The sequence below is a fragment of the Acanthochromis polyacanthus genome, chromosome 7 (assembly GCF_021347895.1).
Source record: "Acanthochromis polyacanthus isolate Apoly-LR-REF ecotype Palm Island chromosome 7, KAUST_Apoly_ChrSc, whole genome shotgun sequence".
Classification (NCBI taxonomy): Eukaryota; Metazoa; Chordata; class Actinopteri; family Pomacentridae; genus Acanthochromis; species Acanthochromis polyacanthus.
Genome location: NC_067119.1, coordinates 38,426,133 through 38,450,522, shown reverse-complemented (window position 1 = coordinate 38,450,522; position 24,390 = coordinate 38,426,133). Strand labels below are relative to the sequence as shown.

Here is a 24,390-nt window from a genome sequence, read left to right as displayed (position 1 = left end):
GATGTTTTTTTTAGTTTAGATGCACATACATCTGCAAACAGGAGTTTACAATATGTGCCAGTATATTATGCACTCAGGCTTTTAATTTTTAAAAATTAAAATTAGTTTAATAATCAAAATTTGTTATATTACATTATGAAAAGAGTGTTGCAAGCAGATAGTCGTGTGTATGTTTTGATTTATTGATAAAACTTAGATCTACATTGCTGGTGGTGTAAAAAATATGTACATGAACCTTTATGATGATCATAGATTTAAATATTTTGCATTACAGGAAGAATGAATTAAGGTAACTGTTGCATTGTTAAAGTTGCTTGATTTCTTGTTCTGTTGATTTTTTTTTGTATTCAATGCATTTAAATGATAAGATATTTAAGAATAGGTCTAATTCTGACATAATTATTATATCAGAGAAGTTTATTGTTGAATTCTGGTAACGTTTTAAATATATAAGATTAATATGATCAACTGAGAAAATGATAAAGTCTGTACACAATAAATACTGCTTTCAAGACGGGTTTTGATGACATTTTGCTGAATGGATGCTATATTATCTGATTTAATCTACAAGAAAATTGGCATTCTACTCATCAATTTAAAGCTGCTGTCCGGAGTTTGAATCGCAGCGTCTCCCAAAACACTGTTGGTCCCACCCTCCCTCCCTCTGATTTCGCCCCTTTATTTGTGCACGCGCGCAGTACCTGAGAGGAGTGCCCGGAGTGCTGCAGCATCTCGCCTGTTTTGCTGTTTTCCCCTCTTCTACATTTAGTACATTTAGTAAATAATAAAGGAATTAGGTTAGAATGCTGTATTGAGTCTAACTTGTCCTAATACCAAAATAACATGAATCTGCTAGGACGAACGAGTAAAGTTTCAATATGTGATTACACTCGTGTATCCCTCTCGATGACGTTGTTTATCAAACTTAGTGCATTTACGCGTGTATATGTGTTACATTGTTTATTTATTTCTATCTAGAGTTCAGAATTGCATGACTCCTCTGACGAAGAGTATGTCCCAGACGCCCCAACATCTTCCTCCAGAGGTCGGGCATCTAAATGAAGCCGTCAGGCGGGCTATGGAGGCCGTGGTCGGGGAGCGACGCGAGCACCTCGAGCCAAAAAACGTCCTGCAGTCTCTTGGCCTGACAAGCCGTGGGATTGGTAACTTTTCTGGAAGTTGCTGATCCCTGATGCTCTCTCCTCCACAAGCAAAACAAATGTGCGCGCGGTTGCGTAGTGCGTAGCTCGCCCACCTCTGCATGGGCTTGCTTGCTGTGCGCGTAACTGTTGATTGACAGCATGACAAAGCTGAAGCTCGAACTTGATTGGTCGGCAGCAACTGGCGCTTTTTGGAATAACATGGGGGTCTATGAGAGGAAGGCGGAGCTCAGGAATAAATTTTCATATCGCGTTATACTAACTTTATATTATAGTATCGAACTAGACTAACACATTTAAGCTTTGTTAAACAATGATACATAAATTGAAAACAAACGGAAACTCCAGACAGCAGCTTTAATATATCAGTCACAATTTTTAAAAGCAGTAAATCAAAACCTTAGACGAATATCCCTGCCTAGTACTCTGGCTGCAGTGTTTTGAATCAACTGTAGGTGTTTCAGAGAGCTATCAGGACATCCTGACAATAAGGAATTACAATAGGAAGCCTGGAAGTAACAAATGCATGGACTAGTTTTTCTGTATCACTCTGAAACAGGATGTTTCTAATTTTTTGAAATATTTCTCAAGTGAAAGAAGGAAGTTTATGTGCGAGGGAAGGGATATGTCCTGGTTAAAGATAACTCTGAGGTTCCTCACAGTAGTACTGGAGGCCAGTGTACCAAAATAACTGTATGCTTTAAATGCAAATTTTCTGAGATGTTTAGGGCCAAATACAATGACTTCAGTCTTGCCTGAATTTAGTAGCTGGAAATTACCGGTCATCCAGGTCTTTATGTCCTGAAGATGATCTTGCAGTCTGGCTAACTGATTAGTTTCATCTGTATGTACAGCACTTTGGGTCAATCAGTGGTTGGTAAAAGTGCGGTATAAACAAAGCTGGATTGGACTTGATTGGCTTCATAGATAAATACAACTGAGTGTTGTCTGCATAACAGTGGAAGTTAGTTCAGTGCTTCCTAATAATATTGCCTAAGGGAAGCATGTATAGTGTGAACAGTTTTCTTTACAGAAATGTCCCACTCACATGATAGCTGTCCGACATTCCAGGAAATTTTATAGTGAATTCACAGCACTGAACGTTGTTGACTTAATTAATGGATCTCTTAAAATCTCATTTTCATTGATTAAAAATACATGTTTATTTGATTTTTTTTTTTTTTGAATGAAAATAACCCCGTCATGGCTTAAAATAATCTTTATGTAACTCTGCACTGTAGAGTCCACTTCCTCCAGAATGTGCCGATCTATGAATTCTTCACTTCTCTATCCAACCACCCCTCCCTTCTCACTGCAGCTCAAACTGACAGCTCAACTATGACTCAAACACAAACTACTTTGTGCTACATATTGGGAAGTTGTGATATTTTAGCAATGTAGTAGTTATATGTGATCCTACCAGAAACCACTTCTGAAGAAAAATGATACAGACCGCTCTACTTTACAAGTTGACAGGATTGGTTCTGTAGGCCTGTTACATGTAAAACCCAGAAATCTGAATTAGTGTTTTTGAGATGGTTTTTGGTACACTGCGTTCTCAGGGTCAAAATGCTCTACCGTGGCACTGAGTGCTCATCCTACTTGTTTTCCAGCATACAAACTAAAAACTTGTCATGGCCATGTTAACAAAGAAAAAAAACACCTGATTGTCACTGCATTTATGTATCTTTAACGTGATACAGTCAAGGCTTTGATGTCAAGTTTTGCTCAACAACAGCAGCTAGAAGATCCCCGGCCTTCCTGGGATCTTTCTGCATGGAGTTTGCATGTTCTCCCTGTGCATGTGTGGGTTTTCACCAGGTTCTGTGGCTTCCTCCCACAGTCCAAAAACATGCTGAGGTTAACTGATGATTCTAAATTGTCCGTAGGTGTGAATGTGAGGGCTTGGTAGTCTGTATGTGTAGCCCTGTGACAGACTGGTGACCTGTCCAGGGTTTCTCCTGCCTTCACCCTAAGTCAGCTGGAATAGGCTCCAGCTCCTATGATCCTACAGGGGATTAAGCGGTGGATGGATGGATGGATGGATGGAAAGCGGATTGAGTATGGTTTTGGGTTCCAGTTGTTTTTTTGTTTTTTTAAATAGAGGCCAGAGCTTTGGGTCTGAGCATGTTGTCACTGAATTCATGAGCTGGGTCTGATCACTCTCTTTAGGATTTCCCTTTATTCTGTACAGTGTATGCTATTATCTGTCCTCTGAGATTTGCTTTAAGCTATCTTTCTCTATAAACATCACTAAATTTTCATCTGGTGGTAGAGTTGGGGTAAACCACCAATGACTTGAAAAAACAATGAAAACAAGAATGAAGATGAAGATTAGCAAGAATGAAGATAATGTACCAGCAGGATAAGTCGGGTAGCAACAAGATAGTAATCAATTAATGTGTGATGTTAAAAGAAGTATTCTCTGTTTGAGTGTAGAATCCGCCACGCAGGACAGTACCCATCGTCTGAGGCTGTTTTATTGACTGTGCAGGTGCTGGTTGAGGATTGGTCTAAAAACAGGTCTAGACAGCTTTTGCAATCTCCCCCAATTATGAAAGAATATGCAGCGAAGTCCAGAGGCAGTGAGAATAGCTGTTTAAATAAGTCCACATCATCTGCATTAGTGACATACATGCCCAGAAATCGCCCAAACCTCAGCAGTCGGTGTTCATCTAACCGGACCAAAGGTGGTCACACTCTGAACTACACATCAGTTTTTGCAGAAAAGCTATCTGTGTTTAATTTATGTTGTGCATAAATACGTATTTTGTGAGATACAGTGAACCAGTTCACCCTTTCCTCTACTGCCAAGGGTCCAAGTTTTAAAGCTACTGGGAAGATGATAGACACTAGAGGATGAATTAGTGCCATCTAGACATAACCAGGTTGTAGTGAAAAGCCTGCTCCTCTTTTTGACAGTGGAACCAAGCAAACAGTTGATTTCATTTGTTTTATTTTCCAATACATTACTACCACTAAAGAGATTTGTTAAAACGATTAGTTGATTGGTTAATCTGTGGAATTTCATCCTTTTCAAAATTACAGAAAGATAATAATAAGAGTACTGTTGAAGTATTGGATTGATAAGTAATATCAGTACAAGTAGTACAGAGAAGGAAGCCAAGGTTGAAATTCACTCTCAGCCCTTTTTTCTTTGTTCTTGACACAGTTGTACTACTGCTATGCTATGAATGCACATTCAGAAGTTGTGTTTTACAACGGCAATGCAGAGCTGATCGGATCTAATAGATGATCCTTTTCACTATAGCAGTTACAACTAGTGAACATATTTCTGACCAAACACAGATGGAATTTCTCTTTACTAATTACTACCCTACTGTTACTGCTGCATGTCTTTCTGTTTTATTTATTAACAATCAATCAAAGCATTTAGAATCAAAAAAGGATCTAAAACCATTTTAGGACTCAAAGTACTTCATAAAAGAGCTTCTAAAAGGAAAACTCCAAATACAAAATAGATAAGTATACCTGTTCCCCCTAAAGCATTGATGGGAACATTCTTGGTGGTTCCACTGGTGGTTTTATGTCAGAAAGATCCATTTAGAACTTCTGTACAATTATTGTTCTCACTCCAGCTCCAGCAGTTTGCTACTATTTAACCACAATGAGCATACCATTCTCAGGATTCCTGTGTGGCCTCTGATACATAACTAAAAGCTGGAGCTGGTTCTGTTCTCTGCAGGTCTTCATCATTAGGGGGAAATCAAGACATTTTAATAATGTTAGACACATGTCTGATCCTTGTTTTTTGTTTTTTTTTTGTTTTAGTTTTTTTTATCACTAATAATACATAAATCGCAACTAAGGGAAAACAACAACCAGATAGTTGGAACACTGAACAAAATAATAATAATTTAAAAAAATATAAAACATGTTTTGACTTATTTTACACTTTTTTGTTTATTACATAATTCCATACGTGTTCATTCATAGTTTAGATGCCTTCAGTTGAGAATCTACTATGCAGTCATGAAAATAAATTTAAAAAACATTAAACGAAGAGGTGTGTTCAAACTTTTGACTGGTAGTGTACATGCATTGAAGGGCGAAAAGAACAGTGCGAGATGCCATTCTTTAATCAATGCTCATTTTCCCACTGAAATAACTCTTGGTTCTATATAATTCAGAATATCAGATGTACTGAGATCATACAGTTTTATTTGCCCTTCAGTGCCAATGTAATCCTCCTCTATATGAGGGAGATCAGATTGGCACTTTATGCCATTGTGTTTTCCAATTAGGTTTTCCATCTCTGTGTGAAAATATTTTACTGTGTATGTTTTGATTGGTGATGCTACGGGAACATATGTGTGTCTATGTGGATAAAACATTTTCTAATGTTAACACAGTAAATTTGAGTCATATACAACCTTCAGCTCTTTGAAGCTTTTTTAAAAAGGTTCTTATTTACTGAGTTCCAGTTTATTGATCTGTTCTAAATCACACTGATTAGACCCTGATGCAAATTAATGTTAACATAAGTCTATTGTATGGCCATCTTTACGGATCCTGAAGTTGTAATCTCGTTCCACTAATTGTGAGAAACACAATAAGCATTATAGTCCCCAGCCATTGCATATCGAAAAAGGAAATGCATAAGACCAGTTTGGACAATAGGTCTTGTTTTCAATACCACTATTGCTCTAACAACATGTGTCTGTGTTGCAGCTCGCACTGGAAATGTGATGGGAGAGTTTGGCTGTTTGTACGAGCAGCAGTATGCAGTGGCTCTCTTTAACAAAGTCCGCTATGATATTGAAGGAGTAGGTGGCCCACAACCTCAGCTGCTTCACCGCAAGGTAAATTACAATTCAAATTGTTTCAAGACGCTTTTCAGAGCTCATATGTATTGTGCATCTTCTTCCGCCACTCTGTAAAACTCACAGCACTGATTTGATTCCATGTATTACCTCATTGCCTTCCTTCTTTATTTATTTACTTTCTTTCTTTCTTTTATTATTTTTACTACAGACATTTTGTTTAGTCATAGCAAGGAAAACATAGGTGAACCAAATTCCTCAAGAATACAGTGCCTATCGTAAGTATTCACCCCCTTTGATGTTTTACCCTTTTATTGCTTTCATAAATCAATCATGGTCAATAAAATTTAGCTTTTTTAACCAAAAAAATTTATTGGAAAAAAAACTCTTTAATGTCAAAGTGAAAACAGATTTCTATAAAGTAATGTTAATGAAAGAAAATTATATAAATGAAAATAATTGTTTGCATAATTATTCACCCCCTTTTTAATTTAATGGTCTAATTCAATAGAGGTCCATCAAATTGTTGCCAATAGTCTCACAATTAGTGAAATGAAGATCACCTGAGTGGTGTGGGTGTGTTTCAAGTGACTGAGTTGTAAAACACCTGTCTGAAGGGTCCAGAGAGTGGTTGATCAGTATTCCTGGCTACCACTATACCATGAAGACAGAAGAACACTCTAAGCAACTCAGGGAAAGGGTTATTGAGAAGTACAATTCAGGGGATGGTTACAAAAAAATTTCCAAGGCACTGAACATCCCCCGGAGTTCAGTGAAATCAATTACCAAGAAATGGAAGGAATATGGCACTTGTGTGAATCTGCCTTGATCAGGCCGCCCTCGTAAACTGAGTGACCGTGCAAGTAGGAGACTAGTGAGAGAAGCCACCAAGACCCCTACAACTACTCTGAAGGAGTTACAAGCTTCAGCTGCTGAGATGGGAGAGACTGTGCATGTAGCAACTGCTGCCCGGGTTCTTCACCGGTCAAAGCTTTATGGGAGAGTGGCAATGAGAAAGCCACTGTTGAAGAAAAGTCATATTAGATCTCGACAAGAGTTTGCCAAAAAGCACGTGGAAGACTCCACGGTCAAGTGGAAGAAGATTCTTTGGTCTGATGAGACCAAAATTGAGCTTTTTCGCCATCAGACAAGCCGTCATGTTTGGCGGAAACCAAACCCTGCACATCACCAAAAACACACCATCCCCACTGTGAAGCATGGTGGTGGCAGCATCATGCTGTGGGGATGTTTCTCAGCAACTGGACCTGGAAGGCTTGTAAAGATAGAGGGCAGAATGAATGCTGCAAAATACACTGAAATCCTGGGGGACAATCTTTTTCAGTCTGCAAGAGAACTACGTCTTGGGAGAATATTTATTTTCCAGCAAGACAATGATCCAAAACATACTGCAAAAGCTACACAGGAATGGTTAAAAAAGAACCAGGTAAATGTTCTGGAGTGGCCGAGTCAAAGCCCAGACCTCAGTCCTATAGAGAATTTGTGGCTGGACTTGAAAAGGGCTATTCATGCCCGATAACCGCGCAACCTGACAGAGCTTGAGCAGTTTTGCAAAGAAGAATGGATCAAAATTGCAGTGGGCAGATGTGCAAGACTGATTGAGACCGATTCACACAGACTCACTGCTGTGATTGCAGCCAAAGGTGCATCTACTAAATACTGACTTGAAGGGGGTGAATAATTATGCAAACAATTATTTTCATTTATATAATTTTCTTTCTTTAACATTACTTTATAGAAATCTGTTTTCACTTTGACATTAAAGAGTTTTTTCCAATATTTTTTTTGTTAAAAAAGCTAAATTTTATTGACCATGATTGATTTATGAAAGCAATAAAAGGGTAAAACATCAAAGGGGGTGAATACTTATGATAGGCACTGTAACTCAGCCAGGGCAGTAGGGCAGTGTGCACAATAGCAGGACACTGGATCTTCACTCACCTAAGTGGAATTATAATGAATGTCATTAACAACATTTGTGCTAAAAATTAATCTGTTGTTGGAAAGATCTATGGTAGACCGTCCCCTGTTTTTTTTTTTTTTTTTTAAATGTGTGACTTTACCTAGAAATTCAACATTTTAGCAAAGTCTATCACAAATTCTTCTTATTTTACTTGGAAATCTAAAGCCAGACTTGCCAATATTTTTGTTTTCCTTTTTTTCCCTGGTTTTGTAGAAATGTGCTTACATACACATGGAAAAAAAGCTGAATAAATAGATGAAGTAACATGAGTCAGTGGTGATTGTAGATGTGTATTTTATGAAACACAGGTTGGTGTTTCTGCTTCTTCTTTCGTAATTACTCTGGTTTGGGCTGGAATGTGTCTTCTCCCACAGATTCCCCTGGAGAACAAGTCCATCTTCTCTGGCTCACTCAGTCAGTACCTGGAGGAGAACAAGAAATGGAGAAACCACTTCTTCTTCATCTCAGATTCCTACAACATTGACTACTATGACAGCAAAGCGGTAAAGCAGCAGATCTAGATGTATGGTCTGTATTACATGTTGCTGGTTTGATTTGCTGTCTAATTTATTTGCTCTTTATCCTGTCTTAACTCCCAGTCCCATGACAGACGCCACAATCCCAAAGGAACCATCAACTGTGCAGGCTACAAAGTACTCACATCTATGGAGCAATATTTGGATCTGATAAGCAACAGCCTGCCTGGTGAGGAGGGAAAGGGGAGCAGAGACTGGAGTTGCAATATTTTGTGCTGATAATTGCTCTGCCAAAGAACAGACTGACTGTCTGTGAGTAAACATTTCTCAAAAAAATGACTGATGAAATGAAATGATCAGGGAGAGTCAGAAATGACCCAAGGACCAAGTGATTAGATTTTGACAGTGATGCAGCTTATAGTCTGAATCCACATATTTGTTGTAGATTATATAGTGTATTAGTCTTCTACTTTCTCAAATCTTATATCTACCTCTCTATCTCTTCTGTCCCTCTCAACCTGCCAGCCAGCAGGCAGATAGTTCCCCTTGTATAAAGAACCGGGTTCTGCTTAAGGTTTCTTCCCATTTAAAGAGAGTTTTCCTCTTACCACTGTCACCTTAGGGCTTGCTCTGGGGGTTCAGGCATATGGGTTTTGTAAAGCGTCTTGAGACAATTTGACCTGTAATTGGCGCTATATAAATAAAATTGAATTGAACTGGCTTGAATTGAATTTAATGCAAAACCCTGTTTCTTGGAAATTCTGTTTCAGTAAGTTCCGATAGTTTTCCCATTAGCATTAAGTAAGCATCGTTGCTGACTGGATTGCATGTACAGGCAATATTTTATTTTAAGCAGTGAAACATGGAATTTATTAACCTTTTTTTTTTTTTTTTTTTTTGCTTTGGTTTGTTTAAAGCAAACTTCTATCTTTCCCTGACCTTAACCAAAAGCTCCAATTGTCTAAACATATCCATAAAATTTTAACAATGCTGCAGTCTCTATAAAGGGATATTTTGGACTGCAGAATCAGGAATGGTGGTGGATAATCATACATTGTCAGAGACCACAGAAAATACAAGAAAAACACTCGGAGAGCACAGTACTCCGCCAAGGCTGCTCAGTCGTTGTATGATTTCCAACGGATAAGTCCCAATAAGTCCGCAGCGGTAGATTTGTTGTAGGATCACAATCATATGATCGTCAGCAGGCAGCTGATGTTGTCATAGTAACAGTGATGCTGTGCCGCTATCTGGCAATTATACAGAAATCTTTAACACATCTGTGGATCCAGACTATAAGCTGCATCACTGCCAAGATTTAATCAACTGGTCCTTGTGTCATTTCTGACCTTGCCTGAAAATTTCATCCAAATCCTCTAGTCCATTTTTGAGCAATGTTGCGGACAAAAAGATCAAAAGACGGAAGGACAAACGTACACCAATCATCACATAGCTCTGCCGCATTCCATGGCGAAGTAATAATCTACCGTTAGTTGTGTTTGTTTCCTTTTAGGTGTATATGAATATACAGTGCCTTGTGAAAGTATTCGGCCCCATTGAACTTTTCCACCTTTCGCTACATTTCAGGCTTCAAACATAAAGATATAAAATTTTAATTTTTTGTCAAGAATCAACAAGTGGGACACAATCGTGAAGTGGAACGAAATTTATTGGATATTTTAAACTTTTTTAACAAATAAAAACCTGAAAAGTGGGGCGTGCAATATTATTCGGCCCCCTTGCATTAATATTTTGTAGCGCCACCTTTTGCTGCAATTACAGCTGCAAGTCGCTTGGGGTATGTCTCTATCACTTTTGCACATCGAGAGACTGAAATTCTTGCCCATTCTTCCTTGCAAAACAGCTCGAGCTCAGTGAGGTTGGATGGAGAGCGTTTGTGAACAGCAGTCTTCAGCTCTGCCCACAGATTCTCGATTGGATTCAGGTCTGGACTTTGACTTGGCCATTCTAACACCTGGATACGTTTATTTGTGAACCATCCCATTGTAGATTTGGCTTTATGTTTTGGATCATTGTCCTGTTGGAAGATAAATCTCCGTCCCAGTCTCAGGTCTTTTGCAGACTCCAACAGGTTTTCTTCCAGAATGCTCCTGTATTTGGTTCCATTCATCTTCCCATCAATTTTAACCATCTTCCCTGTCCCTGCTGAAGAAAAGCAGGCCCAAACCATGAGGCTGCCACCACCATGTTTGACAGTGGGGATGGTGTGTTCAGGGTGATGAGCTGTGTTGCTTTTACGCCAAACATATCGTTTTGCATTGTGGCCAAAAAGTTCCATTTTGGTTTCATGTGACCAGAGCACCTTCTTCCACATGTTTGGTGTGTCTCCCAGGTGGCTTGTGGCAAACTTCAAACCAGACTTTTTATGGATATCTTTGAGAAATGGCTTTCTTCTTGCCACTCTTCCATAAAGGCCAGATTTGTGCAGTGTACGACTGATTGTTGTCCTATGGACAGACTCTCCCACCTCAGCTGTAGATCTCTGCAGTTCATCCAGAGTGATCATGGGCCTCTTGGCTGCATCTCTGATCAGTCTTCTCCTTGTTGGAGGTGAAAGTTTAGAGGGACGGCCGGGTCTTGGTAGATTTGCAGTGGTCTGATACTCCTTCCATTTCAATATGATTGCTTGCACAGTGCTCCTTGAGATGTTTAAAGCTTGGGAAATCTTTTTGTATCCAAATCCGACTTTAAACTTCTCCACAACAGTATCTCGGACCTGCCTGGTGTGTTCCTTGGTCTTCATGATGCTCTCTGCACTTTAAACAGAACCCTGAGACTATCACAGAGCAGGTGCATTTATACGGAGAGTTGATTACACACAGGTGGATTCTATTTATCATCATCAGTCATTTAGGACAACATTGGATCATTCAGAGATCCTCACTGAACTTCTGGAGTGAGTTTGCTGCACTGAAAGTAAAGGGGCCGAATAATATTGCACGCCCCACTTTTCAGTTTTTTATTTGTTAAAAAAGTATAAAATATCCAATAAATTTCGTTCCACTTCACGATTGTGTCCCAATTGTTGTTGATTCTTGACAAAAAAATTAAAATTTTATATCTTTATGTTTGAAGCCTGAAATGTGGCGAAAGGTGGAAAAGTTCAAGGGGGCCGAATACTTTCGCAAGGCACTGTAGCTCCTCTGAGCTGGAATATACTGCAATAGATGATCCTCCAAAGTCTCCTGGAAATAGGAACATATCTTGTGCTGCAATTTAGTATGATAAAATATATTTATTTTGTCCAAAATGATTCAGTCTCAGTTTATTTGGGGTGTTTGACCTGCTAATGATGACATTCACCTCTTCAAATACATAGATATCCCCTTTCTTTAAAAATAAAATGGTTTCATGATGCATGCTTCAGAAGACGTGCAGAAAGTTCAAACTGACAGCACAGTGTTTTTATGTTGTGTGCATTTTTTCCAGGTGTGAAAGCAAAAGTGGGAAGTTCACCCTTCCTAAAATGTGCCACCCAGTTTCCTCTGATCCTGTGGCACCCTTATGCCCGCCACTATTGCTTCTGTGTGTTGACTGAGAAAGAGCAGCAGAAATGGCATGCGGTCCTCCAGGACTGCGTCAGACACGCCAACAATGGTAAGTCTAACCAACCAATGATCAACACAAATTACTGCACAAATGTGCATGCTAATTGCATTATTAACACACATTAAAATGCTTGGCAACGAGCCCTACCATGATGCTCCATGGCAGGTTTATAGGATTACTATATACTAAAGTCCTTTCATCTAGCCTGTGGTTGCCCAGGGCTCCAAGCTGGATGGACGAGGTCGAAACCTTCCCACAACTGTTTTCTAGAAGAGTGTGTGAGACAAAATTTGGTCATTTCAATTCAGTAAAATTTTATTTATATACAGTTGGAGTTCTGTTCCTACGGAGCGATGTAAGTCCATTTTTGCTGTAAGTAGGAACTCCAGTGAAAATGTAAACAAAGCCTTTATGTACATCACGATATCGATCAGTTCTATTATATTAGAAACACCACACTATGACCTCAGTGATAAACTAGAATTTCACTTTTATGATTCCTTCTTAAGTCATTCAGAGAGACAATATATGGCAAGCTAAGCTTTCACTGATACCATTTTAAAGAGATTATGATTTAAAAAAAATCAAGCAAATCAAAGATGCTTGAACAAAACAGAAGATGATGATTTGAGATGGAATAACCAAAACGTAAAGCTAAGCGACAGTCGGAAATGATGGTAACTGCAGAACAGATTTAAAACCAGTAAATGAGGACTGGATGAAGAATCAGCACCTCATTGGAGGGGTTTCTGATTCTAGTTGTGTTGTCACGAGCAATAGCTCTGAGTAGGGTCTACCCAAACAAATTGGTCCTCAGGGCCAGACACAGCGCGATTCATGAATTGACATCAATGGAGCTTCTGCCTAAGGTATCACCACTCTTGTACCAATCTTTCCTTTTCTGTCTGACAATTAGTTCGATTGTCTATCAAATTAGAGTTTACCACAGTTGCAGGACCAATTTGTGAACACACCTCAGAAGATACCAGACTGCGTCTCGCAGGACTCTGTCTGATGTTGATCAGTTTCATGACACAGCTATTGCCAGTCGCAGTTGATTTTACACTTTTTTTTTCTCTCTGAGTAGTGGCATAAGTCATTGACATTGACTTGACCAGAGCACCAATCATGTGAGCCACAGTGTTGTTGGTTTAATTAAGTTCCTTCAGAGCCACATACCACTAATAAATCATCTGTGGTTTAAATAAGTCCAGTAAGCTCCTTTAAAGCAGTGATACAGATCAGACTTGTAAAACCACATATTGTTGTTAAACCACACAGTAAAAACACTCACTTCCTTTGACTTTACATGTAAAATGTCTCAATTCAGAAATAAGCTTCACAGACCTGTGAATCACACATCAAATAAAGTGAAGCTCTGGTTAACTACAGCTTGTTTGAACAGAGGTCCTGTTATAAATGACAGGTTCCTCCTGGGTTCTATTCTTTGCACAGTCCTAATCTGAAGTACGTGCCATGGCAACCAGATGAATATGTCCTGGTATGATCCCACACTGTATTAACCGCTATTTGCTCTTTTTTGTCCTGTGCTAGTTTAACATTCACCTCTGACAGAGGCAGCACATATAGAGTTGAAAACTCAAGGGTCCATTAGGGCTGTGAAAACCACAAGTACAGAAAATCTCTCCATGCTTTGCCGCAGTATACAAACTAACTGTTGTATCAGAGGTTGCATCAAGGCTCCAACTCTCTTTATTTAATAGAGAAAGTCAAATGAAAATCGTAAAGAAACATGTGAGCCACTGCTTCTTTGGCACTCTGGGATGGTTTTGTCATTCAGAAACCTGTGAAGAACAACATAAGTTACCTATTGCTAAACAACCATGTACAGTGCTGAAATGTGTCTATTGGACACTGTAGGTGCTGGTGGTGCTGGGAGGACTTGATATAAAGGGGGTGCTTGACTTATGTCGGACTTCTGTTCCGTGCATGTCTACGTTATGTTCAGATACCAAATTGTGTGACCTAAACATGTAGCTGGTGGCAGAATTTGATGGGGCGCAGAAACACCCCCAACAATTTGTTCAATTGTTCCTTGTATCATTTCGGATGGATAAGTTTGCAACGGTCGATTTTTAGTAAAATCGCAATCATGTGATTGTCAGCAGGCAGCTGATGTAGCGTTCACTTGTTGTCATGGTTACAGTGACGCCGTACCGCTGTCTCACAATGATACAGAAATCTTTAACAAATCCGTGGATCCAGACTATGGGCCACATCACTGACAAAATCTAATCGTTTGGTCCTTGTGTCATTTTTGACCTTTACTGAAAATTTCATCCAAATCCGTTGGAATAATGTTGTGAACAGATACTGACGCCAATGGTCACATAACTCCGCCTTGTTCCTTAGCAGAGTAATAAAGTTTAAAATTTTCAGTATTTTCTTATCATGCTTGATTTAGAATTGGCAATATTGATAGAAAGTCTCATCCAGGTAGAACAGAGTTTCTCTAAATATAACAGAAAAAAATAAAAACTAAAAGGCATTTCACCTGTCATCCAAACCATGTCACCCAACGGCAACAGCAGCAATCATACTTGTGGAATTGCCGGTTTACACAGCAAAGGATGCGAATCTTCCAAGCCAGGAGTGACTCAAGGTCTAAAGTTGGCGACATTTTCTGTGGAGACACCATATCGCTGTGTTATCGGTGCTTGATAAGTGGTGTCGCAGACCCCCTCCTCGGTTTAGAGATGGCTGTTCTAATTTGACGTAGATAGCTTCCTTTACTCCTCTCTCAGACCATGTGTCCTCTCTGTCCAAAGTGTGTACATTGCTGTCCTCAAAGGAATGTCCCTAATCCTTCAGATGCAGGTGGATGCTGAGTGTCGTGTGTTAAGCCACATGCTTGTGGAACTGTTGTTGTGCTCTCTGTTCATGTGTAGGTGTTTTATCCATGGGGTGAACCAGTTTTTACCTTACTGTTGGTCCCAAGTGCATGTTGTGAAATCCTTGAGTTTCTCAGACATTCCAGCTTCATATGGGATGATGATGTTGTTCATCTGTTCTTTCACTGTTTGGCATAGACATGTTTTGTTTTTTCCACCCGTATCTCTTTATTGACTTTACGAAGGCTGAGATGGACTAGCCACTGTTAGCACATGATAAGTGCCATCTTATCATGTGTATGTTTCCTCTGTTTAAGCTCTGTGTTTGTAGGGACATTCTCCATCTGGTTCTGTAAGGTTCTGATGACCTCCAGCTTACGTTTGAGTTGGGTGGTGGTTATCAGTCAGCAGATACCAGTCTGTGTGTGAGGGTTGTTTGTACACCATGCTGAGGCTTCTGTCTTCCTCAGTGTGTACAGTATAGTCCAAAAAAGGCAGTTTGCTTTCCCTCACATCCTCCCTTGTGAACCTGATGCTGCTGTCCAGTGAGCTGACATGTCCTCTGCTTGTTGGACACTGACCATAAATGTGCATAAATGTTAATGGCAGCTTATGTCTCCATCTCAGGTTTGTCAGAGGAAAATAGAGTCCAGACGCCAGCCTTCACTGATGCAGTACGAATCTACCGCCAAACTAAAGGGCACTACGGCACATGGGAGATGATGTGTGGTGTTCCATCTCAGGTAAACTTGGAAGTAACAGCCGTCATGGGCCTCTGTTGTTTTTGTAATAGTTCTATTTAGAAATCTGATTTGTGACTTGTTTTATTTAAATGTGGTTTAATGCATTAATCAGTAAATATCATGTAGCCATATTCTCCTGCTATAACCTGATTTCGACGCCCGCTACATATTTAGGTCGAGCAATTTGGTATCCGTACATAACAGAGACATGCAGAACACACACCTGTGCTCAGCAAAACGTCATTTTTTATGAAAGATTTCATCTGTCGGAAATGATACAACTGAGGAGCCTTGGCAGAGTACTGCGCTTTCTGAGTGCTTTTCTTGTTCATGTACGTGATGACCAGTCCATAGAAAATTGTCTTGCTGGAGTCCGGTCCGTGGTGCAAAATAGCTTGGAGACCACTGCCCTGAGGGGCAGGTGTAGTCAGGTCCAGATTATTACACTCCTGACACTGAACAGGTTTCTGTGGATGCTACAAACCTACAAAGACATCACATTATAGACAGGATTTACATCACAATAAACAAGCAGGACTAATTTAAGAACTGACATACTAATCTGAGGTCTGATCTTTAATGAGGATCTGTAAGTTGAATCCAACATTAATATGGTGGTTAAAGGTCTTATGAGTCTTTGTTGGCCTGTCATTGTATCGCCTAATGTCTTCCTGTTGTGCATTATATGAAGAAACGTACATCTGTAGTCATTGCAGAGAAACTGTACCATGGTGTTCGAGCAACTGTTTGGAAAGATGCATTCTACATATGACAACTCAGCTGGATAAATATATGTACACTACCAGTCACAAGTTTGGACACACCTTCTCATTCAATGCTTTTTATTTGTTTGTATTATTTTCTATATTGTAGATTAATACTGAAGATTAGCATTGTTTTTGTTTATAAAATAATTCCATATGTATTCTTTTATAGTTTTGATGTCTTCAGTATTAATCTACAATGTTTAAAATAATTAAATTTAAAACCATTGAATGAGAAGGTGTGCACAAACTTTTGACTGGTAGTGTATGTAGTAAGTGAGACCATTGTGCTTGTGGTCCAGTGTGTTATGTGTATCATATTTTTGTAGATCCTGTCTAACTTGGTGATGGAGGACCTCCTCCCTGAGCTGAAGGAGCTCATCTCCCCCCGCCTCAAAGGCAAACTGCCTGAGAGGCAGAGGAACTGGATGCTGGTAAAAACCCAAGTTTAAGCTCTCTGTCATATTATAGAATTGTTGTGTCCTTTTGATCAAGAGTACAGCTTAAGGCTGTAGTAAGCACATAAAGTCTATTCTGAAGCTGTTATTTTAGTCATTTAAAATCACAAGCGTACGCAGTCATACCAAAGGTTCAGCTTTTACAGTTGTGCTAATTAACCTCCTGACATCACTCATTGGTTGACAACCAATTAATGCCTGACCACATTTTGATAAGGCAGCCTGTATGATGAGGGCAGTATGTCCAGCTACTGCAAACATAACACATGCTACAGAGGTGTGAGTGTGGCAGCACGAGATGAGCCTTTTGCAACTGTATGTTCCTGACATGTAGATCAGTGATGCAGTGTACAGCTTGGTACAGAGGCAGTGCCAGGACCAGTATGAGGCGGTGTTGCAGAAATGTGAGGCAGCCCACTCCTCTCTAGAAGCCTCCATACGAACAGACATGGACCAGATCATCACCTCCAAGGAGCACGTCACCAACAAGATCAGAGGTAGCAAGAGAATAACAATCCTACCCACTAAAATAATAGTCATCTATAGAATGAGGAAACAGATTTTTGTTTTGTTTTTTTTCTTAAAATTTGACATTTATATACCTCATAATTCCATTTATGTTAACCCTGTCAGACACATGAAAGTATTTATCTAATACTGACATTTAGTTATAAAGTACAGTATTTCAATGTATTTTATAAAGTTTGCTCTAAATTTCACTTCAATAGGTTTCTTCTTTTTACATCTTAATGTTTTAATGTCAAGCATATAAAAAAATTGTTCAAAAAAGTCTCTGTCTGTCTGACAATTCAGTTTTATTTATCTAGTGCCAATTACAGTCAGATTGTCTCAAGACACTTTGCAGAGCCCTTACTTACTGACTTACTGACTTACTTGTGTTCTCTCTCCCTCACAGAGGTGGTTCTTCCTAAGGCTGAGAAGCTGCTGAAGGTGAGTATCCAGCCTTACATCAGCTCCATCCTGGAAGCCCTGATGGAACCAACGAGTAGAGGCTTCTTTGAGGTCCGGGATGTTTTCTCCAGAGAGCTGTTGGACATGAGCAAAAACACTCTGAACGAGGGCACAAAGGAGACTGTGGCACAGGTAAGAAGAAAGAGGCTAACCTCCTAATGTTTGCTAAGAGTCTTTGCTGTGATGGAGAGATGACCTTTATGGAAATGATCAGACTTTTGAAGAGCAGAAATATTGTAAATGGTTGATGACCATGTAGTTATTGGTCATCAACTGTCCAGTAATTCAGTGTAACTTTGAAAGCAGTCATTTAACTCAAAACCATTTTAAAATTCCAGTGTTAAGTCCAAATAATGTTCTTCTCCATCCATGTCTTCTCCTCAGCACATGGAGAAGATCTTCATGCTGGCCTTCCATCCGGTGAAGATGCAGAGCTGCTATGAGAAGGTGGAGAGGCTGAGTCTGGAGGGTCTGCAGCAGAGGTTTGATGTCTCCAGCCCCTCAGTGTTCGTCCACAGGGCCCAGATTCTCATGAGAGAGGTGATAGGTCACACTTTACCTGTAACTGGGTTTAGGTTAAGTTAAAGTATGTTTTTTTTAAATGACACAATGATAAATAACAGCACTGCTCCACAGTTATTACTCTGCCAAGGAACGCAGTGGAATTATGTGACATCAGCGCACATTTGTCCTTCCGTCTGTTATTCAATCTGTGCACAACATTACTCACAAACGGACTAACGGATTTGGATGAAATTTTCAGGGAAGGTCAGAAATGACACAAGGACTAACTGATTAGATTTTGGCAGTGATATTGCTCATAGTCTGGACCCACTGATTTGTTAAAGATTTCTGTATCATTGCGAGATAGCGACACGGTGTCACTGTAACCATGACAACAAGTGAACACTACCTGCCTGCTGATGATCACATGATTGTGATCCTACTACAAATCCACCTCTGCAGACTGATCAGGAATTATTTCGGAAATGACACAAGGAACAACTGATTAAATTGTGGGGGTGTTTGAGTCCCATCAATTCCTGCCACCCACTACATATTTAAGTCACGTGATTCGGTATCCACACATAATGTACAGCCATGGCCATAAGTTTGGACACAAGTACCATGACGCTTGTGAATCTTAGAAAATACCACAAAATTGTCACTTACAATACAGTACACAACTCCTGAGAACTATATTAAGTTTCATATATAAAAAAAACATCAAGAGAGTTTGGTGTCATTTTGTTATTCTTACCAAATTCGGTTGTGAAAGTACTGCATTTTTTTGTTATTTTCTTCTAATATTATGTTTTGGGAACAAAGTTGTTCCAATTGTTGGAATTTATTGATAATATTATATCCCTTGTTGATTTGTTGATTAATTAAACTGGTGCTGTCAAAAAATATTAGTTATGTTCTGTCATAGACATCAAAACAGACATAGGAAGTCATGCTGTGTCCAAACTTATGGCCATGGCTGTACACATGCATAACACACACCCGTGCTCAGCGCAAGGTTATTTTGTTTGTGGGTACATCTATATTAAATGGACACATTCTATGATGCCGTGATTTCTGATCATCAGTAACTAATTAACAAATGCTGCATTTCTAAAAACAAATATGCTGCATTGCTGACAATGCCATATGAGGAATGAACAGCCTTGGCAGGGTGCTGCGCTGTCTGACTGCTTTTCTTGTTGCTTCTGTTATGAAAGGATAATTCTTTATTAAAACTTGTTCCAGCCAGCATTTCTGTCCTCAGTTATAAGATGCAAGAGTACAACAGCATCACTACAAGGCATTTTGTCAGGCCAAGAAGCATGAGTCAGTTCTTGTTTTGTATTCTTCATGATTTACACTTCCATAAATTTTGCATCCACCTGTTAGTCCATAAGTATCTATTTAACAGACATTCATCTTGGTTGAACTGCAGTCTTTAATTTACCATTTTCAGCTTAATTAGAAATTCCTTAGTTTTGTATTTCACACAAATATAACAATCAACATATAAAATACGTCATGCAAGAAAAATTTGTCTTTTCTATTCCCTTAGTTGAATTATTTTTTAACAAATTAGTTTTGTTCTGCCCTGCTTAAGGGAAACTGAGTATAGCAAAAAAAAAAAAACGAGAAAAGCACTCTGAGCGCAGTACTTTTCCAGACACACAGACAGACGCCGGTCGTCACAGAACTCTGCTGTGTTCCTTGATGAAGTCATTACTGCCGCCTTTCACTGCTTTAGAAGATGATCAGGATGGGGGATTTGTAGTTTTTAATTCATTCATAAACATTTCTAGAATATGCTGAGTATGCACACCTCTACCCTTATAACACAGTGACTGACACAAATTCTGGGCTGCCTGTCATGCAGAGTTCATATGCTAATTAGAAAACTGGGAAGCCTGTCCACAAACCCTGCAAAGTAAAGTAGTAGCAGCTGTTTTCTGGATAAAATTTTCCCTGATCATTGAGCCCACTGTTCTTGGAAGAACAGAAAGCAAATAAACATAAATGTCTGAAAATGTGCTTAGAAAGAAGACACTTTAAATCTTTTGGGTAGTCATGCTATTTTAAAGTCATCTTCATTGTCACAGTAATCTAGACTCTGATCCGGCTGCCTGTATCTTCGTGGCTACATTAACACCAACAGGGATTGTTAATTTGGCAACTTTTAATGGGACCACTGTGGCAAAGTGTAACAAAAATCAGAGCTTAAAAGAGAACAGCAGTAGTACCTGGAGTGTAGTTTTCCTGCATGCATTTAATTTATTTCTGTTTTCATTTTGGCAGCCAAATACGCCTCCATTTCTATACACCAACAATCTAAACTGGATTGCTGTCATTGAAAATCGCTGAGATTGTAACTGAAATCGCCCCACTTCAGGAAGAGAACTACAACCCATCTGAATGGGAGTGCCCTCTCTAAATTAGTCACCAGACAGTAATGAAGCTGTTTACTGTATATTATTATGTATATTTGGGGAAACATTATTCCAGTATTTATAGACTATATAAAGCAAATGAAGTGCTCTGTAGCTCATAAAGACCGATGACCGTAGGTTAGCTTATACCTAGATCTAACCAGGACTGTATCATTCAGTTATTATTCAGCTGAACACTTGATGGTGCTGCAGAAGCTCAGCCGAATCATTTCAATGTTTGATCCTCTGTCTGTCTAATTTCAGTTCGTACAGTTTTACCTGCAAGTCAGTGTTTTAAGTCGTAAAGCTGCTGTATGTTAGAACAGAGTAAGTTCATATTATTTATTTCCAACTCAGATTACTCACAAAAATTATAATGAAGTATGCTGTAGCTTGTGGAGAGGTTGGACAAGGTTGAGTTTGTGCTGACAGCCGCAGTTGAACTGCACTCTCCAATGTTGGTGAAGTATCTCGATAGAGGAGTGAATGAAGGGGAAAGTATGAATAGTTGATTTAGTGGCACTGTATGTGTGCAGGCTCATAGTAAGACAGAGCCAACAAGGCTGGGAGAAGCAGTTATGATAATTTACCCTCTGAATGTGTAGATACAGCCATGGCCATAAGTTTGGACACAAGTACCATGACGCTTACAATACAGTACACAACTCCTGAGAACTATATTAAGTTTCATATTTTAAAAAAAAACATCAAAAGAGTTTGGTGTCATTTTGTTATTCTTACCAAATTCTGTTGTGAAAGTACTGCATTTTTTTGTTATTTTCTTCTAATATTATGTTTTGGGAACAAAGTTGTTCCAATTGTTGGAATTTATTGATAATATTATATCCCTTGTTGATTTGTTGACTAATTAAACTGGTGCTGTCAAAAAATATTAGTTATGTTCTGTAATAGACATCAAAACAGACATAGTAAGTCATGCTGTGTCCAAACTTATGGCCATGGCTGTATTTCACCAGTGATGTGCCTAATTTGTCTATTACTTATCAATTCAAAAGATACACAAATGTACTGATGCGTCTTGATGCAGTCCTTGTAACTCTGTGAATTCTCTCTCAATCTTTATGGATCTGTCCACAGCAAATGGACAATCTAGTGTATACGTTTGAGCAGATCTTTCACCAGAGTCTGGAGTCTCAGGGTACTGAGGATCTCTGCAAGACCATTCAGCGCTGCCAGGACAGAGTCATTAAGGTAAAACACAAAACCACAGCAGGAACATGCTAGCAGATCACGTCACCAGAATCCTAAACCAAAAACACATGGGAAGAGCAGGATTTCACACGACTATACCGCCCTACAGAGGTAAAACATATTAGCCAAATGTAGGGGCATTATACGTCCCACCCATCAAATTTGTAACAGTCCATGTACAAAATACAAAACACGCAGTTGTTGTGTAAATGTACTTGTAATGAGACCAAATCTAAAAAAAAAAAACTAGGAGAAAAGAATGTTTTAAAAATACCAATTTAAGTCTGAAGCTCCCCCTAAAATGCCATTTTTTTTCTTGTCCCACCAACCGATGACAAACTGAAACTAGAAAAATAAAACAGAATGGAATATAAATCTCTATTTTTGGTATAATTTTTTCATTGAGGTCTCTTGTAATTGTGGGAATATTTTTTAATCAACGTAATATTTAAAATAATCATGCATGGATCGTGTGTCCCACAACTTGCACCCAACCCTGTTGATGACGTTTTTGTCTTTTGTGTCTTGTTTTTGTCATTTTCTGTTTTGTTTCTGTTGTTTTGTGTCTTGTTTTTGTCGTTTACATCACCCAACAGTTTTCATAAAGAATAGGTGGAGCATAGCTATATATTTTTTCTTATTTATTTTTCATATTTTCATCACATTGACAGTCTGGATTGAATGTCTCTCTCTACCTCATATTATCAGGATCAGACTCATTCTTTGGACTGTTTTCCATCAGTCAGTTTGTCCTCTTGGTCAGCAGTAACAGCTAGCTAAATATCTAGCTTCTACTGCTGTGTAAAAGCTAACATTAGCATGGATTAGCAACCCTGTTACTGTGATTAGAGTAGGGTTAGAAAACAACACAGAAAACATGGAATAAAAATGCTACCATTGATGTGTAAGCTGAGACAATCAAGCCTTTGATAGGTTATTACCTATTATTGGTTAATATGGAGCCAAAAATTGTAAAAGAGAAGGTTTATTTTTCAAAAAATGTGAAGCTCAGGTGTCCTCTACTTCTGGAATGATCCTTTAACTGTAACTTGTCCGTGACCTCGACTTGATTATCCTGAAGATTATTATGCCATAGAAATGTGTGTAGTAGCAGTAACTACCTCACAGATCCTAAAAACTGAAGGAATATTTCAGCTTTGGGTGTGTCGTTGTTGCATTGTCTCTTTGTATTGCTGCAGTTGCTGTACTCTGTCTTCGTAATGTGTGCTGTCGTACCACTAGAGCAAGAATCACAAAGCAATATAAATCATAAATACTCAAGTGCAATTGAGTACCTTAAAACGTTATTAAACTACAGTACATTAGTCAGTTTGTGGAAAACATTCCAATGCTGTTTTTTTTTCTTGTTTCTTCTGTTTTTTGGTTCAGAAATTTGACTATGACAGCAGCACAGTGAGGAAGCGTTTTTTCCGTGAGGCTCTCCTGCAGATCTTCATCCCCTACATGCTGAAGCAGCTCAGCCCTGCCTGTGCCTCTGTGAGTTTCTCTGTTAGGAACACAGAACATTTCTAGAAGATGTTAAGTGAGAACAGCGTTCAGTTAAGATGTGGAGAGGATCTGACTGTACTTACTGTTGTTGTGAACACCAGGAGCTGCCGCGCTTCCAAGAGCTTATCTTTGAGGACTTTTCTCGCTTCATCCTGGTGGAGAACATCTTTGAGGAGGTGGTACTGCACTCTGTCATGAAGGACATCATGATGGGTCAGTCTTCTACAGTGTTTTCTACTTGTTTTGTATGCGCTGCTGCAAATGTTCCTCTGTACCTCTATGGAGATATTCCATTAAAAATCAACTGTTTCAAACTAGTATACTCATTTAACACATTAACAATGTCTAGACCAGGAGTGCCAGTCTGGCCTGCGGCACTTTGAAGTTCAAAAATTACAGAAAAGACATTAACTGCAAATTTTAAATTATTTTTATTTTATAATAATAATAATTATTACTATTAATTATTCATAATTTCTGGACCCTGACAAGTTGTTTTGGTCATAAAGTGCAATACTATATTGCTCATTGTTCTTTTGTCATTTTGTGTGTCATTTTTGTAATATTTACCTCCGCCAGGAGGTTATGTAATCATCGGAGTTTGTTTGTCTGTTCACAGCATAACTCAAAAAGTTATGGACGGATTTTCACCAAATTTTTACAGAATGTCCGGAAGAGCAAAAGTAACAATCGATTAGATTCTGGCGGCCATCTCTCTCAATTTTGGATCACCTCCAAAATCTAATCGATTGTTACTTTTGCTCTTCCGGACATTCTTTAAAAATGTGGTGAAAATCCGTCCATGACTTTCTGAGTTATGCTGTTAACAGACAAACAGACAGACAAACAGATGGCCTGGCGGAGGTCTGCGCTCTCTCTTTTCTAGTTTGTCTTGTTAGGGTCCGAGCACCGAGGGTGCGAAGGACAGGCGGTGCAAGGGCACCGACTGTCCAAGGCACCAGCGGTGCCAAGGACCCTA

General features: G+C 39.1%; 1 protein-coding gene across 1 annotated transcript in view; it reads left to right on the top strand.

The window, feature by feature from the left end:
- Positions 1 to 24,390, top strand: part of LOC110969664 (protein Niban 2-like) — a 52,424-nt gene that overhangs the window by 14,496 nt on the left and 13,538 nt on the right. Inside the window, exons 2-13 of the mRNA XM_051950674.1 lie at positions 5,853 to 5,983; positions 8,300 to 8,428; positions 8,525 to 8,630; positions 11,852 to 12,019; positions 15,451 to 15,566; positions 16,660 to 16,764; positions 17,123 to 17,285; positions 17,705 to 17,892; positions 18,145 to 18,300; positions 21,789 to 21,902; positions 23,292 to 23,399; positions 23,513 to 23,624. Of these exons, the coding sequence (XP_051806634.1) occupies positions 5,853 to 5,983; positions 8,300 to 8,428; positions 8,525 to 8,630; positions 11,852 to 12,019; positions 15,451 to 15,566; positions 16,660 to 16,764; positions 17,123 to 17,285; positions 17,705 to 17,892; positions 18,145 to 18,300; positions 21,789 to 21,902; positions 23,292 to 23,399; positions 23,513 to 23,624 (1,596 nt within the window). The remainder of the gene's footprint in view (positions 1 to 5,852; positions 5,984 to 8,299; positions 8,429 to 8,524; positions 8,631 to 11,851; positions 12,020 to 15,450; positions 15,567 to 16,659; positions 16,765 to 17,122; positions 17,286 to 17,704; positions 17,893 to 18,144; positions 18,301 to 21,788; positions 21,903 to 23,291; positions 23,400 to 23,512; positions 23,625 to 24,390) is intronic.